General features: G+C 34.3%; 3 protein-coding genes across 5 annotated transcripts in view; 2 read left to right on the forward strand and 1 right to left on the reverse strand.

Annotated features, from left to right (window-relative positions):
* The first annotated feature begins 363 nt into the window (after positions 1-363).
* On the forward strand, positions 364-7,032 carry LOC149934947 (WD repeat-containing protein 48). 2 transcript variants are annotated; one of them, XM_090154846.1, is made up of 17 exons: positions 364-651; positions 1,183-1,323; positions 1,385-1,460; positions 1,527-1,609; positions 2,337-2,466; positions 2,539-2,729; positions 2,800-3,024; positions 3,089-3,154; positions 3,214-3,301; positions 3,413-3,510; positions 3,572-3,679; positions 3,749-3,845; positions 3,924-4,019; positions 4,195-4,448; positions 4,516-4,592; positions 4,661-4,871; positions 4,996-7,032. In XM_090154846.1, the coding sequence occupies exons 1-17, from the start codon at positions 598-600 to the stop codon at positions 5,086-5,088; spliced, it is 2,088 nt and encodes a 695-aa protein (XP_090010972.1). In that variant the 5' UTR covers positions 364-597; the 3' UTR covers positions 5,089-7,032. The 2 variants fall into 2 exon arrangements, with proteins under 2 accessions (XP_090010972.1, XP_090010973.1); XM_090154847.1 differs by having other exon boundaries at positions 365-651; positions 3,936-4,019.
* On the reverse strand, positions 7,008-9,196 carry LOC149934948 (uncharacterized). 2 transcript variants are annotated; one of them, XM_090154849.1, is made up of 7 exons: positions 8,998-9,196; positions 8,754-8,925; positions 8,457-8,648; positions 7,737-8,392; positions 7,616-7,667; positions 7,440-7,554; positions 7,008-7,381 (listed from the first exon to the last, which is right to left on the reverse strand). In XM_090154849.1, the coding sequence occupies exons 1-7, from the start codon at positions 9,113-9,115 to the stop codon at positions 7,166-7,168; spliced, it is 1,521 nt and encodes a 506-aa protein (XP_090010975.1). In that variant the 5' UTR covers positions 9,116-9,196; the 3' UTR covers positions 7,008-7,165. The 2 variants fall into 2 exon arrangements, with proteins under 2 accessions (XP_090010975.1, XP_090010974.1); XM_090154848.1 differs by having other exon boundaries at positions 8,457-8,690; positions 8,998-9,195.
* A 176-nt stretch (positions 9,197-9,372) lies between these two features.
* The window catches only part of Pino (protein pinocchio), a 44,242-nt gene continuing 36,539 nt past the window's right edge, over positions 9,373-17,075 (forward strand). The window contains exons 1-2 of the mRNA XM_090154653.1: positions 9,373-9,673; positions 9,751-9,947. Coding sequence (XP_090010779.1) covers positions 9,809-9,947 — 139 coding nt within the window. The 5' untranslated portion in view covers positions 9,373-9,673; positions 9,751-9,808. The remainder of the gene's footprint in view (positions 9,674-9,750; positions 9,948-17,075) is intronic.

Raw genomic sequence — 17,075 nt, forward strand, 5'->3', positions numbered from 1 at the left:
TATTCGACCAGTTTGCAAACTATTTGAAAATACCAAATACTCTTTCCCTATCTTTTCGAATATTCGACTATTTGATCAAAAAATTCGATTATTCGCGAACTTTTCCAAGCGCTATTCGATTCGACGAATCGAATATTCGATTTGGTATTCGAGCGAATTATTTGGTCTGACCAAATATTTTGCACACCCCTAGGAGTTTCGCATCTCTATAACTGCCAGGATCTCTGCTAACATGGCGGCGTATTTTCACGCGTAAAATGAATTTTAAGATACACTAATTGATGTCCTTGTGCCGACTCAACTCGTGAAATCAAGGATGCAAGTGGATTTATGTTGTTTAAAAAACGCGCGTTGCGCAACGTTAGCTCGCGCGGAAAGTCACGAGGTTTTTTTCTTTGGATAAATTTTGGGACTTTGGTTTTCGTGCCGGCCGAAGCCACAACCGTCGGCCGTTAACATGGTTTTGTAACTCGGCCCAGTCTGATGAAATTGAAACGTTAACCACCGGATTAAATATAATATTCAATCATGATTCAGGAAAGAACAAAATAATATCAATTATTTAATTGCGTAATTAGTTAATCGGCTCTCCGCCAAATGGCTGTACATCACAGACAAACAAGTGGACACGGCGTTCGGAAAAAAGTTCAGGTAATCTAAAACTAACACCTAGTAATTGTTCATTTAAATTATTAATATTTGTATGAACGTAGTCATTAATTGGTTTGCATTTTGCGCCTGCATATAAAAAGGAAGTCGATTATCTTAGTTAAATAAGTTTGTTAAGCCTTTGGTCCTTAAAAGTTCTACCATGGAGGAAACTCCTTGTAGCGTTTTTTTTCATGGTTGTTATCATTCCCGTTTGCCCCTTTGCTACATCTTAATTGTTTGCATTGGTTTCATTTTAAAATTTCATTTATAGAGTCTAATTTTTTTTATTTTTGAACTATTTCCGAGGACTATTTTTTTGTAAAAAAAAATTACGAATATAATTTTTATTGATAATAAGAGCTGTTTTGATTTCCAAATCCATCAAATGGGCCAAGGGCATGAGACTGATATATTGCAATTTAAAATTTGATTTAGTTTGAATTTAAACGGACAATTAACTTTTTAGGTCATTGGAAATGCCCAAATAAGCATGGTATAATTATAATCAGCTATCTCTACCTTGTTCCTTAGGTTTCTTTCGTTATAAGGGACGAAGTTGAAAGATCGCACAAATCGGGAGTAAATTCTCTACAATACGATGCCTATCTTAACCGACTTTATTCAGCGGGTAGAGATTCAATCATTAGAATTTGGAATGTTCGCAATGCAAAGGTGATTTTGAAATACAGGGTTGTTTCATAATGTTGTATTTATCCTGAATATTTTTGTAAAGGATCCTTACCTACAATCTATGGAACATCATACGGATTGGGTTAATGACATTGTTTTATGTTGTGGTGGAAAAAATCGTAATAAGTTTTTAATTGTGGCTTAGTCAGTTTTGTATAGTGTGACTAATCCTCTCCTCTTTTCAGTTATTTCTGCATCAAGTGATACAACAGTTAAAGTGTGGAATGCCCATAAAGGATTTTGCATGTCAACACTTCGAACTCACAAAGTAAGTGAAATATTCTAACAAAATGTCATAAATTGGTTTTAATTGTCATAAATTTGGTTTTAAACGTCATACATTTGGTTTTTTAAATGTCATACATTTGGTTTTTTAAATGTCATACATTTGGTTTTTTAAATGTCTTACATTTGGTTCTTTAAATGTCATACATTTGGTTTTTTAAATGTCTTACATTTGGTTTTTTAAATGTCTTACATTTGGTTTTTTAAATGTCATACATTTGGTTTTTTAAATGTCTTACATTTGGTTTTTTAAATGTCATACATTTGGTTTTTTAAATGTCTTACATTTGGTTTTTTAAATGTCTTACATTTGGTTTTTTAAATGTCTTACATTTGGTTTTTTAAATGTCTTACATTTGGTTTTTTAAATGTCTTACATTTGGTTTTTTAAATGTCTTACATTTGGTTTTTTAAATGTCTTACATTTGGTTTTTTAAATGTCTTACATTTGGTTTTTTAAATGTCTTACATTTGGTTTTTTAAATGTCTTACATTTGGTTTTTTAAATGTCTTACATTTGGTTTTTTAAATGTCTTACATTTGGTTTTTTAAATGTCATACATTTGGTTTTTTAAATGTCATACATTTGGTTTTTTAAATGTCATACATTTGGTTTTTTAAATGTCATACATTTGGTTTTTTAAATGTCATACATTTGGTTTTTTAAATGTCATACATTTGGTTTTTTAAATGTCATACATTTTATTTAGGACTATGTCAAAGCTTTGGCTTACGCCAAGGAAAGGGAGCAAGTGGCCTCTGCTGGACTAGATAGAGCCATTTTCTTGTGGGATGTTAATACACTAACTGCCTTAACGGCTTCAAACAACACAGTTACCAGTGTGTAGTCTTCCTAAAATGGGCGAATGACTTTTTGACCCCTTATATTAATTTTGTTTTGGCCTATTATAGCTTCCTCTTTAACCGGTAATAAAGACAGTATATACAGTCTGGCTATGAATCCGTCCGGAACGGTCATAGTCTCAGGCTCAACCGAGAAGGTACTGAGGGTGTGGGATCCCCGAACTTGTCAGAAACTAATGAAGCTCAAAGGACATACAGACAATGTCAAAGCATTAGTTCTAAATAGGGACGGGACTCAGGTACTTGGCATATTGATTTTATTTTGATAAATATTTGAACACCACACCTAATTGATTTTTTTTCTCCTAGTGTCTTTCTGGTAGTTCTGATGGAACAATAAGGTTATGGTCTTTAGGTCAACAGCGTTACGTAGCTACTCTCAGGGTTCATGATGAGGGTGTTTGGGCACTGCAAGCGAATGAGTCATTCACAACAGTCTTCTCCGGTGGTAGGGACCGGAAAATATACATGACAGATCTAAGAAATCTCGAAAATAGAGCTTTAATATGCGAAGAAGATGCTCCTATTTTGAAAGTATAGTTCTATCTTTTTGTTTGAATTTCGAATATGCATTAATAATTTTGGTCTTTGTTCAAAGATGATCTTCTCTCCCGACCATTCTTCCTTGTGGGTAGCCACGACAGATTCCTGCATCAAAAATTGGGTAAGTGAATGTAAAATAGTTGGAGGTGACTAGAAATTGATATTTCAATTACTATTTAGCCCATCAACAATCGAAGCTCCCAGTGGGATGATTACGACATGGATGCATTGCCACCTTTAAATGAAAAGCCCGATTTTGTCATTAAAGGTTGATAAATTAAGAGTATTATAAGTATTTTATAGAAAATAGAAATATATACTGAATTTAGGAGAATAAATTTTAGTGGAAATTAATGTGCGTATTTTTTTTGTTCATTAGGGAATCCCAGTATAAGGCATTATCACGTATTAAATGATAGGAGGCATATTATTACTAAGGACACGGACAACAATGTCTCAGTTTACGATGTTTTAAAAGTAAAAATTAAAACCTAGGAATAATTTGGGGCCAAGAAGTGAAAACAAAATTATATTCCAGGCGTGTAAAGTTGAAGATTTAGGAGAAATAGGATTTGAAATGGAAATTAAGAAAAGGTTTAAAATGGTTTACGTTCCTAACTGGTTTTCTGTTGATTTGAAGACGGGAGTAAGTAAGCCTTTGCTTGTTTATTTTTTTTAATCATATTGAGGTTTAATCGAGTATATGTAATTGTAGATGTTGTGCGTACATTTGGATGAACCAGATTGTTTCGCAGCGTGGGTTTCAGCGAAAGAATTTGGTCTGGGACCAAGTGAAGGGCCAGACCCCAAAAGTAATTACTAATTAGTCCATTTCTTGTTAAGATATTACGCAACTCTGAGCAATTGCAAAGATGGTTTTATTAATCTAGGTGTTTTAACAGTAAATTTAGGAGGGCTACTTCTGCAAGCTCTGCTCGAACACTGGCCACCCACATTTACGAATGATGAGGATCAAAGCGAAAGTGGTACGCTGTTTATATTTAGTTTTCTCTTTTGTTTTCACTTGTCAATGATTAAAATTTTATGATGTGATAATTATAAGTGATCACCATTATTTATCCAAGTATATGAGAAATGTCTCATCTAATTGTTAATTTAAAAATTTATATAAGTCTAATATTGATTTCCAAATAATTTCAGGAGTTGCGAGTAGTAGTGGAGGGGCCAACAGCTTACCAGTTGGTAGTGGAGAAGACATTACTGCCGTTGCCAATGGAGAACGTCCGAGGCCGGGAAATCTTTATTTTAGTGTACCTGAACACACACCTGTGATATTTAGTGAGTTAGGAGGTCGGACATTGTTACGACTTTTGGTAGGAGATGCTGGTCGCGAAACGGAAGAGTTATTACTTCACGAGACTGTTCCACCTTGGGTTACTGATGTTGTTGTCTCGGTATGTTTTGCTCATTAGTGTTTACTTTTATTTGGCATTTGTTTTTCACATTTATTTGTATATCTAGAAAAATATGCCCAGGTTCAATAAAATTCCCTTCTACCTCTTGCCACATTCCTCATCGGGAGTCAAACCTCTTCGGAAGTAAGAATATACAGTATTTTAATTTTTGGGTTGTGAAATTAGGTTATTTATTTTGAATTAAATCACAGAGAGCGACTTTCAGCCAGTGACATGCTTCAAGTTAGAAAAGTAATTGAACATGTTTATGAAAAAATTATGGGAGCTGGCTCGGATACAGGATCGCAAACAGCTAGCCAGTCAGGTACTTCAGGCTCGCAACAAGATAAAAACGAAACTGAAAGGGACGACGAAAGATCATCAATAGCAGAGGAGAAAGTGGAATTACTCTGCCAAGATCAAGTGAGTATTATTTTAGTTTTACAGCTGTACCTTGACATTGGCTAGTTTTGAATGTCTTGATGGATAAGGTCTTTGTTTGTGGCTGTTTTATGACAATAAATAATTTATTATTGGTATAACTCAGGTGTTAGATCCCAACATGGATCTTAGAACGGTAAGACATTTTCTCTGGAAAAGTGGTGGTGATCTCGTACTCCACTACAAACCCATCAAATGAAAATAAATGACATAAGCCCTCCAGCTAGTATAAAAAGTGTATTATATTGTAACTTTAAAAAAAAACATAGAAAGGAAGATGCAAAATTAGGCCCCCCTCCCCAAATTATTTCCCTAGGAAAAATTTCCCTCAACTTAAAAATTCTAGTCTAAAATATATAAATATGAAAATTTTTCGTTGGTTTTGCGGGAAATCTTCGAAATCAAAATGAGTTAAAAAAAATCTGTTCACACGCCAGATTATTTTTAACCTTAAAAATTTTAAACACTCCGTAAATTTGACAGCTGTGTATAAAAAAAAGCGCTTGACGATGTCTCTTTAAAATTTCACAAGTGCATTTGATAATGAAGCTACTAAATTATTCATAAAAGGGTTGTGTTACGCAGTACGCAATGAAATGCTTTAACACCAGTTGTAATTGTATAAAAAAGCATATGTGTAATATACCAATGGTAGGCGGAAATTAATGAATTCAAGAACTATTTGCCTTTTTTTTCTTGCTCACAAGTATGCTGTTAAGCAAATTATTTGTTAGGTACATAAAAAATCTAATTGTGTGGACAGTGAGTAGAATGAAAGGCAGAGAAAATGAAATTGTTTTTGTGGTTATAATTTACTTCCAAAAAAAACTTCTGGGGAAAACCCCACTTACTGCTCTATATATATATAAAAAAAACTTTATCTAAAAATCTTTAAAAAAAATTCTCTTTAAAACTAAACAATCTCCATTTCTATTTCATGAAAAAAATGTTTTTTCCAACTACTTGTATATAGAGAACTTTTCTAAAAAAAAGTGAAAAAAGTTAAAATTACGAGGAACTTGTTGAATTTAAATATTTTATAAATGAAAAAGGGTTTATAATTTGGGCTGGTTTTTGATGGCTTATTTTGTAAAACTTGTTGTTTTAAAAAATATGTATAGTTATTTTACCGGAAGAACTTTATACTTGTACAAGATTTTAAGGGTTTAATTTAACAAGTCGATCAAGAGGCTGGAAGTCTTAGATTTGCATAGCCACAGCGTATTATCAAAAATTATATGAAGTCATTGGCAATATGAGCAATTTTAATTGTCTGAAAATCTTATATCAAAGCAGCAGCTTATAAAATTTTGAGCTTATGCTCTGGTATAAACAAAGAATTAGGACAATAAAAACGCATCTATTTAAAAAACATTTGAACTATGTTGGTGAATGAGATCGCACTTATGTTACTGCTATATGAGAACAATATTTTGATAATGCCTTTTCAGACTTTGCGAGTCTAAAGACTTCTGGTATATAAAACAATCGAAGCTCATTGCCTCTCTTTTTGATAGTTTTAACTTTACCGTATGAGTTTAAAAAGAAATTATTGTATTGAGTGAGTTTTTCTTCACTTTTGGCCTTAAAATAGCTCTTTACGAATAATGACAAGCGCCCAATTTTAATTTCTTGTAACGGGTTTCTCCTCTTGATAGTATAAAGTTGTAATTATTTCTTTCTGTGAAATGAAAGTTTTACGTGACGTTTTTAAGTGTTAGTGAATTTTATATATAAAAAAATTTGCAGATCAAATGTAAAATTTAGTTTCCCGATCGAAAATATTTCTGTAGATTGTAGTGTTTAAACAAACTTTTAAATATATTAACTAACAATTGGCGCCTATGCAAATAGCTTTTAACCAATTAACAACAGTATTACCACTCAATGATAAAGTAGTTGTTCTAAAGTTCGTCATTGTTAGATTAACCCCAATACCATAGGCATAGCTTTATACAAATTTTTTAAAACCTTATTGCCTTTAGGTTTGTGTCAGATTTAGTCGTGTCCAATTGTTTAACATAGTAAGCCATCATTCCCACCATTTTTCTTGGCATTTAGAATGGGTATTGCGACCAATTTCAACAAATCTCGCTTATTTTTAAGTTGAATAACTAGTTATTTGTAAAATACGTCAATTTATTGAAAGTAGGGAATAGTTTTTGAAACAATATTTTATAATGTATAAAACAATTGTACCTGTTCATTAAAACAGTTTCCCTCCATTTTTTTTAATTTCATTACAAAGGTTACAAAAATATATATATACAAAAGTTTTAGTTCCTCATTTTTAGGGGCCTTTTCCTGCGGCTCTGTAAAGGCATAACTTGCGTCTCTTTAACATATCCTCGAGCAATTAACTCTGGAGAATCGGGGAAACCAACTTCCCAGTAATGTTCCGGAGTGCTGGGAGGTGGTGGATGAGTTGCTCGATGTTTAGAACAGGCTTTAAGTCGCTGAATTCTCTCATCTTCCGGCAAGTCCGCAAAATACTGCAAAAGTAAATAATAGATAAACAACTGAAATTGGTTAAGTGGGGTTGAAAATTACTTTGGCACAGTCTGGACACTCGTAGCCGTTCAAACGTTGACGATCAATTTGTTTCCTGACAGGTCCGTCCTTGTATTTGTAATTCAGAGCAGCATTCTCATCTACTTTAACAACCCTGTTGATATTATTCTATTAGTAGGTTTCTATGTGTTTAGCAAATGCATTGTCACTCTTACTGGTCGAAAGAGTTTATAAATTTAACTTTGACGTCCAAATTGCCATCACTTTCTATAAATTAAACCATTTTATAGTTTATAAACTTTTCAGTTTTGCTAAATATGTTACGGAAATATTCACTTTTTAATGGGCTGGGATTTTCCATACGGTCCAATAGACCTTCGCTCAAATGTTCATTTTCAATGGAAGCGTCAACATTTTGTTCACACTTAGTTTTTTTCCTGAGAATGTATTCCTCAGGCAACATAGTATCATCTAAGTCCGACTCAACAACTTCTTTCTTAACTAGTGCTACTTCTGGGGAAGAGAAAATATTTGGAGAAGATCCTTCTTTTAATCCAGGTAAAGAGGCGGGTAAGGTTTTTCCTTTTCTTGACAATTTTGACCTGTTGCAGAGTTTTTTGCAAAGCATTTCTTCAGGTACTATTAACTCTGAATTGTCCATATTGCTCGAAGGTGATAAGCTATGGTTTTCTACGTTGAAGGGACTGAAAGGTTCAGTTTTCACTAAGGGTCCAACTGTCTCTACATTATCTTCACCCTGTAATATTTCTTGAGGCACTACTAACTCTGATTTGTCCTTGTTGTTGGAAGATAAGCTAGGATTTTTATCATTAGAGGTGTTAAAAGATTCATTTTTTACTTCAAGTCCAACTGCATCTACATCATTTTCCCTATTTTGAGTTTTAACATTGCCATTTTTAGATACTTTGACCATCATGTAATCTTGTATTTCGGTTTCTGGGATTACTTTATCAGTGAACAGTTGCCTTTGGCTAAAAAAATAATTAAAAATTGTGAATTTTTTTGAATTATCAACTTAATTACTTTTTTTCTTACCATGGTAATATTTCAATTGGAGCAGATTCTGGAGCTAAGAAAATCTCTGGTTCAACATTATCAATCCATCGTCGAATTGTCTCTGGAGTTTTGGAGCTTTTAATTCTAGGTACTTTTATTTTTGGACTCTTGTTTTCATTTTGTTTACATCTCAAGTCACAATTATCCACTTGCGTTGATATGTTACTCTGGCTAGGTTTGAATTCAAAATTAAATACTTGTGTTGCAACACTCCTATAAGTAAAGATAATTAACTAACAGGTGACTTTACTACAGAATCAGTAGCCCAACACTCACTTCTTTATGTGGGAATGAGTTTTTCTTTCAAGTTTAGAAATTTTTATATTTTGTTGTCTAATTTTATCTTGCAGGAAATTGCAAAGTTCCTTGTACCTTTGTAATTCTTCAGTCTTACTTTTATTTGTTTCATTCGCGAGTTCCTTGTATTTCTCAACTTCATTTTCAAGTTCTTACGAAAAAAAAATGGGCCTTCATAGAAAATAGGAAAACCCTTGATTCAGAGGCTTAGGCTCGAACTTACCCCTAACTTTCGTTTTGTGTGCGGAAAAAGCTTGTTTCAAGTAAAATCCAATATTTAAATCCTGGGTATTTACAGTTCGGTTTACAATTAATTCGTTGCTTGAAACATCGATGGACATAATTTGTGCTGAAAGTACTTAGATAAATAAGAAAAGTGTTGTAAAAACCGCGCTATTTACCTTTCTAATTCAAATAAAATTTTGCGCCAAAGAATTTGAATACTTCCAAAAACATCACAAAATAGATGGCGACTGTGTTTCCATTTTTTATTCTAAAGAGGGGAGTTCTTTTCCCAATGATAAGCGCCTATTTTTTTTTATTGAGAAACAAGGTACTTTTTTAGAAGCCGGTTTTCGCGCTTTGTGTTATGATTGGGTTCAATTTTGCGTGGAATTTCGTGGCGGTAGGTGTTGAAAAGCTCTGGCCGGGAACTCTCGTCGGTGTTTCGGTTATCCCAGCTGTTCAAAGTTTGTTTTTGATATAACAATTAGCTAGAACGCTTTGAACTATCTTCATCAGATCCCCGATTGCCCCTTCGACTTTCCCAGGCATATTGACCTGTAAGCCTTAGTTACCTCTTGACCCCGCATTTCCCGCAAAAAAGTTACCGAAAGCCTCAATCCCGTCTCCCGATCTGCACGGCGCATAATCCCGAGATCCGAAAATCGAGCCGCTCGGTAAATATGACAGCTGTATTTTCTATATTTTGAAGGGTGGGCAATCAGTCAATAATTTTATTGCGTTTGTTCCGCAGTGGTGATTATACCAAATAACCTTTAATACGCATTTACGATTGAAAACCAATTGGAAAAATGTCTTCAAGTGCCTTGTTCGAAAGACCTTCGGGATATCCTGGTTATGATCTCGAAGAAATTATGTTTGACATGGATGATCCTGATTTTGAAAACATTCCTAAACAAGCTACATTGTCAGCCAAAACGCAAATACGCGGTGAGTCAAAAACATAATTTATTTTATGAGCGAGAGGTTGTATTTTTTATTCTTGTAAAACTTTTGGGTGTAATTTTTTACCATTGATATTACCATGTTTGATATTCGCCATTTAATATTCAAATGGATAGCTCTGGTGGTTTTGAGCCCCTAGAGCTTTTAACAGGAAGGGTATTGAATTTGGGACATAATTACCCAGATCTGCAAAACAAACCCAGGTCATTGGCCTGATTTTGTTGCATGAAGGGAAGATAGCGAACCTCCTTTTTGGGCCTCTCCTCTTCAGAATGTATCAGCTTTGTTATTTTTACCCAGTAATTTTGCTTTATGCACCAGTGGAAGCGTAAGTCTATCACAAAGCTCCCAAAGTCAGATCGAAACCAATTTAGAACTATTAGGCCCAACCAAGATTTGAAAAGCAGGGAAGTTTTAAACACCCCCCTATCTTGGGGTTTGAAATTTGAGAGGTTCACGAAGCACCCCTCCTCTTCTTGGCTCGAGGTGATTTCGTCCCCCACCCTATAAAAGAGGCACCAAGGCTACTCCCCTGTTTAAAATGTTTAAAATTTGACACTCACCGTCGCCAAGTTTTTTTGTCCCGTTGAAAATCCATATTAGCATAAAAGCTCTCAGGGGACATTGTTGAAAACCAACCCTATAGAATATCGATTTTTTTTAAAAGAAATACATTAAATAATGGTTTGCCGAAACAATTGCAGAGTGAAATAGTTACTTAATAAGCAACTTTATCTATCCAGTGTGACTTTTTACATTTCCCACATTTTTTATCATCAGTGTTTAATTTTTATGTCGGTGGATGATAAACTTGTGTTGTGACTTAATTATGTATTCGAAGGAAAGGCAAGAGATTTAGACTTTCTACTATGAGCTCGTTTTAAAATAAAACTCTAAACGGCAAAGCTCGATAAGCTCCGCCAAGCGGTCGCCTTTATATGAAAGCTTCAGCTTACTATTAAAAGAAGGCTGAAGATGGCGCTAATTACGTAGAGGCCTTTAAACTTGCTTAGGGGGAACGTGTGATGAACTTATGGTGGAATTTAGGGGCGTTTACCGTTAAATATCTGAAATAGTCCTTAATTGTTTTAGCATTTTAGGCCTTTTACTGAAGTACTTGTAAGTAAAACCAGAAGTATATGATATACTTCTTACGAGAAAGGTACCTTCGCAACCTCGCGGAAGAATACACCACATAAAGCCCGAAAATTTCCGCGTAGGGATATTTATGTATAAACAAAAGTTACATAATTACCAAAAGTGTGTCAATCGGACCTATTTCCGAATGAATGTTACGAGCGAAATACTAGTTGGGAAGGGAGAAGGGAAAGTATGCCTTGCTGAGGGAAGGAAGTTAAAACCAACAAATAACGCCTCGTAGTGAGAAACGGAGGAACTAACAAGTAGCACTGGTCAAAGTTGGTGTATTTTTGATTTTTCGTCGTTCTGTGGAGATGCTATCGCCATCTACTTACGATATAATACCATAGACTATAAAAGATCCAGAAAGGCGACAATAAATAGTTTTTTTATGTGGTCGATCTCGAGTCGAGCATTCATGAAACCTTTAGCATACGAAAGTACAGGGATTGTCACACTTTTGGTAATTATGTCACTTTTGGTATAAACTAATCGCAGATTTTCAAAAACCTTTTTTTTTTACTTTTACACTAATCAGGAATCGATACGGGATTGTAGAAAATAATTTATATGATTATAATAAATAATTTTAATTTTTCCTTGAAAATAATAATTATTACTCCAGTGGGTAGAATTTAGTTTCAAGTTTACGAGTATAATATTAAAAAAAAGCTACTTTTCAAGTTTTTTTTCTCTTATTCCCTCTGTGAAATTGAAGTTGCCCTTGAAAAGCGCTCAAATCTTAAATTAGCCAGAAAAATGAAATTTGAGGGCCATTCACTGGCATTTTATTACCAAGAAAGAATAAAGGACGTAATTTTGCGGTTGGAATAGATATTGAGATCTAATTTTAAACTCTCAATATCGTACGTTTTCTTTAGTTAATCTATTCCTTTTTTTTGGAACTCAGCGAAAGTCTCGCTGAGTCGAATATGATTTTAACAGAATATTACTCGAGGAGGAGTAAATTTAAGATTACGTATGAATTGAACCTTATCAAACCCATCCATAGAGCACGCGTATGCCTGCCTTCGCATATTTTTCAACTAGAAATCTAGGAAACATCGTAACCATAATTTATTTTTACCATAAGTGGATAATAAACATAAGTATGACACGGAACGAATTCGGTTAATGATAGTCTGTCGTGGAGTGATTGCGAAATAGGAAGTTTCCGAACAAAAAACTCGTCCCTTCCTACTCTTTCCGTTGGCAAAATAGTTGGTTAGTTTGATGGCGAGAAACACGAGCGTACACGCGTTTAGGTTTAAAAATTCGAAAAGAAACAACTTCTGAAATGGAGCGAGTGTTTTTAATAGTTATTTTTATCTTCCGATTTAATAGTTCATCATTATTTTCCAAAAGTAAGCGTTATTTACACTTTGGAAAGCATTTCGGTTATCAATAGGCCTTGGCTGGTCCGTCGATAAGGCTGCCGGCGGACCGTCGGCGTTTTTCCGGGCTTCCTCCAAATACTAGGAGCAGTTTGCGGAGGGTTGTCAGTCCGTCGATACGTAAAGGTTTACGTTGTCATTGGCGAAACAGACAAATTGCGTTGGGTGAATAGGAAGTGTCATACATATGTGCATTAAAAAATTTGCATTGGGTGTCATACTTATGTTTCTTATCCACTTATGTTTATACTTCGGGAGAACGACTATGTTGAGACATTTTAAGCGTTGCGGAACTTGCAGGCCCCCCAGAGGTCCTTTAACTCCTATAAAATCCTATATTTTCAAAAATGTTCTATAACATCGTATATTTTTAGCAAAATCTCCAAAAGTCCTATAAAATCCTATAATTTTGATATTTTGCCCATTTCAAATACCGCCACTCCCTAGCAGACATCCCGATTTTTTTCAAACTCGGGGGTTGAGAAGACCTTTGTGTACCTTGAAAGCGGCTAAAGGGAAAAGTTTCAATGTCCATTCGTTTTGCCATGGCAACCAAAAATGTTTTTCACAACTCAAATTCAAACTTTCCCTACTCTCACCCAATGGCGGTAAATTTTAATTTTCTGTAAAATATTGACGTTAAATTTGTGAAATCACAATTTTTACTGTAACTTAAAACTTCGACCAATTGAAAACTTATGTTTTAAAATAACATATTTAACTGGTTTTCAGCCAATTTAAAAAAAAATTATTGTCCACCCAAATATCAAACCTGAAGAAATTAAAATAGTTGATATTTTACTCTTAAAGGGAATATAACCGGCAAAGCAATCTTTATGGAAGACTCCTTCAATTTTTCAAATTTCCCTGTACAGTGGCGCCAAACATTTTTAGAGCGAAAGGCAAGAGCGGCCAGAGCTGCAAGCTTTGGTGTTCCACACCAAATACCTGAGGTTATATTCCCTTTAAAGATGCTTATTTCCAACACTGTTCGCCGATAGTTTTCGTCTATTTCGATCGGGTATCAACTTTATTTTTAATGTTCCACTTTAAACAAATTTGACCACTGTTTTCTCTTATATTTTCCTTTTTTCCCTAATTTTCTTCCGATATTTTCCTATAATTCCTTTAAAGGATTTTAAAATATTCTGTGGTCACCCTGCATAGTCATTCTCCCGACCGTAGAAATAACTTTCTTGATCATAGAAATGATAACTTATTTCTCCCCCGTAAAACTGGAAATCGCTCACGAGATCTTTTTAATTTAATTATTGTATTATTACTTTTTTGCCGAGCGTATATGTTATTAACTTTTGGATATTTAGGAAACGGGAGCGGGTCCATTTTGTTTCTGGGTCCCCTGGGTAATAGGTCACCCCAATTTAAGAGTTGTTTGTCTTATTTTTCTCGCGTTTTCGCTTCTTTGTTTGAAGACCGTTCGTGTCGGTAGCTATAAATCGTCACCTACGACCCCTTTTTTTTAATATTTTAGTCCTTTTTATTATTATTAATAATACCGTAAGTAACATACCATAAGTAGGACACTCACCATTTCCCGAATTTTTTTATGATAGTCTGGTTCGAACAGTGCCGTCTTAACTCATGGCATGAATGTATTTATTTAAGCTAACAGGGTTTCCATAGGTCAGGGAAAGGTCAGGAAATTTTAAGAATTTGTAAAAAATTAGGGAATTCAATTTTATCTTGGCACTTTTTGAAGGTAATTTTACTCCAGATCTACGACAAATTCTATGATTATCATTCATTTCCTTGAAAGTTTGGTTAATTTTTTTCAACATTGCAATAACCTTTTTACTGAAATATAAGTCCATTTAAATTAATTAACTTCTGATAAAAGTAAAAATAATACAAATTTTGACCTTTCAAAGTCAGGGGAAATCTCTTAAAATTGTCAGGGAAAACAGGGAATTTGAATTTTGTGGTAACCCTGGATAATCTATGTTTGCCCTCGCAACGTATTCAAGTCAATTACGTAAGAGACGACGTAAAAATTTAAGGAACCAATCAGATAATGGCCCAATTTGATTGACATAATAATGGGAGGAGTCGATTTCGGGGCTACATAACTCTAGCAAAGCCGGTCTTATTTTTGGCGTCCTCGCAGCAGCGTTAATCGCGTCGAAAAACGTAATTTTTAAGAACCAATGAGATTGCAGTATTATTTGATTTTATTAAAGCGGAGGAGCATACCGGGGGCCCCAACGGGTGGAATTGGAGAAACGCTAAAAATAATCTCGACATATTCATTCTCCCGGAGTATAAATAAATACATTCTTGATAGTATACTATCAGATTAGTCAATTTGGACATTTTCAGCTTCTTAGGTATATTCGAAGTTCAAAATTTCGAACTAAATAAGAGTGAAAAAACTTGTTCAGAAGGGTATTTCTAAAAAACGCGCCAGTGGCATCTGGAAATTTTATAAAAAAAATTCAAGAACACTGCCCCTTATTTTTATTCCATTTACTAAAATTTGTTGATCTACGCGCAAATTCTCAAAAAGTTAATTTTAAAATTTTAAATGAATTAATGAAAAATAGCCCAAAGCCGCCGCACTATTTTGGCTAGAAAAGGTAGTAAGAAATCTAAAACGAAAGAGAAGTACATTTGAGTTATACTAAATGGCAGAGCTGTATTATTTTTAACATCATTCTTATAGAATAAAATTTTAATTTCACATACTGTTACAAAAGTATATTTTGCAATAATATTATTTTTTTTAGTTCCGAACGAACTTCTAATCTTTAATTATTTAATATGGAGATATTTTCGTGGGGTACTATGGTGTGTTCTCTGCCGTCTTGAAGGGCATTATTAGAGTCAAAATGACATTAAGACACCCGTGATAGTCACGTGATTATTTCGCTGGATCGTGTAGCGTTTTACCACGTGATCTGTGACGTGAAAGTAATTTAATGGCGGCCGTTTCAAGGCGGGGCTTAGCTATGACGTATACCTACGACGCTACGTGCAAGCACCCAATTGCCGTGGGCTGGTTTTTTGATATTCCATAACGGAAGCTAATTCCGCCGCCAGGGGTCGCAGTGCTCCCGTTCCTATATTTCAGAAAACGTTCAGTGTACTTGGCCCCGTGCGTCACAAGGGGGCTTCTAGACGTCAGCCTCATGGATAATGCGGCACTGGTTTCGACAATGACCGCGTAAATCATAACGTGGGTATGGACTGCCAACTCTCCGTTAGTCAGTACTAGTGTTTGTAACGGTCTCTTTACGATGGCCGAAAACCAAGGCTTAGTGAAAATTAAAACTTCCAAAATTTAAAATAATGCTGAAGAGCTCAGAATTATTATTAACGGAAAATCCTTCGTCGTCATACTTATTTGTATTATGTGACTTCTGTTAATCCCCATCCCCGTTTATTTAAGGTACAAATTGTAGTAATGGCAGTTTAGACTTTTATTTTGAGACGAAATTTCTCAAATTTCTGGGTTTCCGTTATCCCGTTTCAAAATATTTATTTTTATTTATTCGACCCTTTAAAACGTTCGTTTTCCAGTTTTCCGAGGTATTTGAATAAGGACCAAAACACCCTCTTTAATTGTGTAGAACAAAACGTGTTGAAACTCGAAAAACTATTCGTTTTGGTAGATAAGTCTTTTAAGTGATTTTTTTTATCTGGCTTTTGTGTGAATTTTAAGTGTAGACTTTATTTGCAAAGCTTAATTTGAATAGAAGCTATTTTTATTTTTTTCAACTTCTGGTAGAATTTTTTATACCTTTTCCACATATTCCCGAAGTTATTTATTATTCGAATGAGTGGCGTTTATTTTGGAACGCGTTTGCCGAATATATCCCATTGTTAGGCTTTACGCTCAAAGAATTAGTTTTATACATTGGCGAGAACGTATTTAGGTAACTGAGCACTTATAAGTACTATTTCACAATTCAAATTGAAACAGTTACGCCATCTGTCGGGAACTTATTTTTAAATATTTTTCTTCACAGAACAATAAAAAATCTACCAAAACAATAAACGAGTTTAAATAACCGAACCGCCAACTATCCCATTTAAAAATAACTATTAGCACAAACAACAAGTTGGCAAGCCAAAATATACCTCTCCTCGGAAGAATTGTCCCTAGTGGTATTAATTTCTCGAGATAACCCTTAAAGATATATCTCCGCAATTTAGAGTTATTTGTTAAAAATATTAACCCATTTCTATCCCGCCCGGTATAAAATTTTAATTATAATTAAAATAATTGAGACGAAACGACCAATTTTAATTTATTCAGAATATCATAAGTTAAGTAGTTACAACAGTAAGTTAGACGTACTATAACAATGCACAATTGAATTAAACCCTTTTACAGAACAAGTTTATCAGTTAAATATAATACGAAGCAAATTTTAATGAAATAAATATCTACAGAGGCTTTTTGGAATTACTCGCTTACGAAATACTTGCCGCATCTTTAACGCTCATTTTATTTCAACACTCGCCCTTGATGAAGATACCGTAGATATCTGGTAGTGGACGACTCGTTCACTTCCTGTTGACGTTGTGACGCATACCACATGAAAAAGACCAATGCCGT

This window comes from Leiobunum rupestre, chromosome 7 (assembly GCF_980474605.1).
Source record: "Leiobunum rupestre chromosome 7, qqLeiRupe1.1.hap1, whole genome shotgun sequence".
In the NCBI taxonomy this organism is placed as follows: domain Eukaryota; kingdom Metazoa; phylum Arthropoda; class Arachnida; order Opiliones; family Sclerosomatidae; genus Leiobunum; species Leiobunum rupestre.

Excerpts from the sequence above, each read along its gene's own strand:
- LOC149934947 (XM_090154846.1), top strand. The coding sequence starts at position 598 with ATGGCTGTACATCACAGACAAACAAGTGGACACGGCGTTCGGAAAAAA. Across the intron at positions 1,324-1,384 it reads GGAATGTTCGCAATGCAAAG|GATCCTTACCTACAATCTAT; the intron begins GTGATTTTGAAA and ends ATTTTTGTAAAG. Across the intron at positions 4,593-4,660 it reads GGAGTCAAACCTCTTCGGAA|AGAGCGACTTTCAGCCAGTG; the intron begins GTAAGAATATAC and ends ATTAAATCACAG.
- LOC149934948 (XM_090154848.1), bottom strand. The coding sequence starts at position 9,115 with ATGTCCATCGATGTTTCAAGCAACGAATTAATTGTAAACCGAACTGTA. Across the intron at positions 8,691-8,753 it reads ACTCATTCCCACATAAAGAA|GAGTGTTGCAACACAAGTAT; the intron begins GTGAGTGTTGGG and ends CTTTACTTATAG. Across the intron at positions 8,393-8,456 it reads CCAATTGAAATATTACCATG|CCAAAGGCAACTGTTCACTG; the intron begins GTAAGAAAAAAA and ends TTATTTTTTTAG.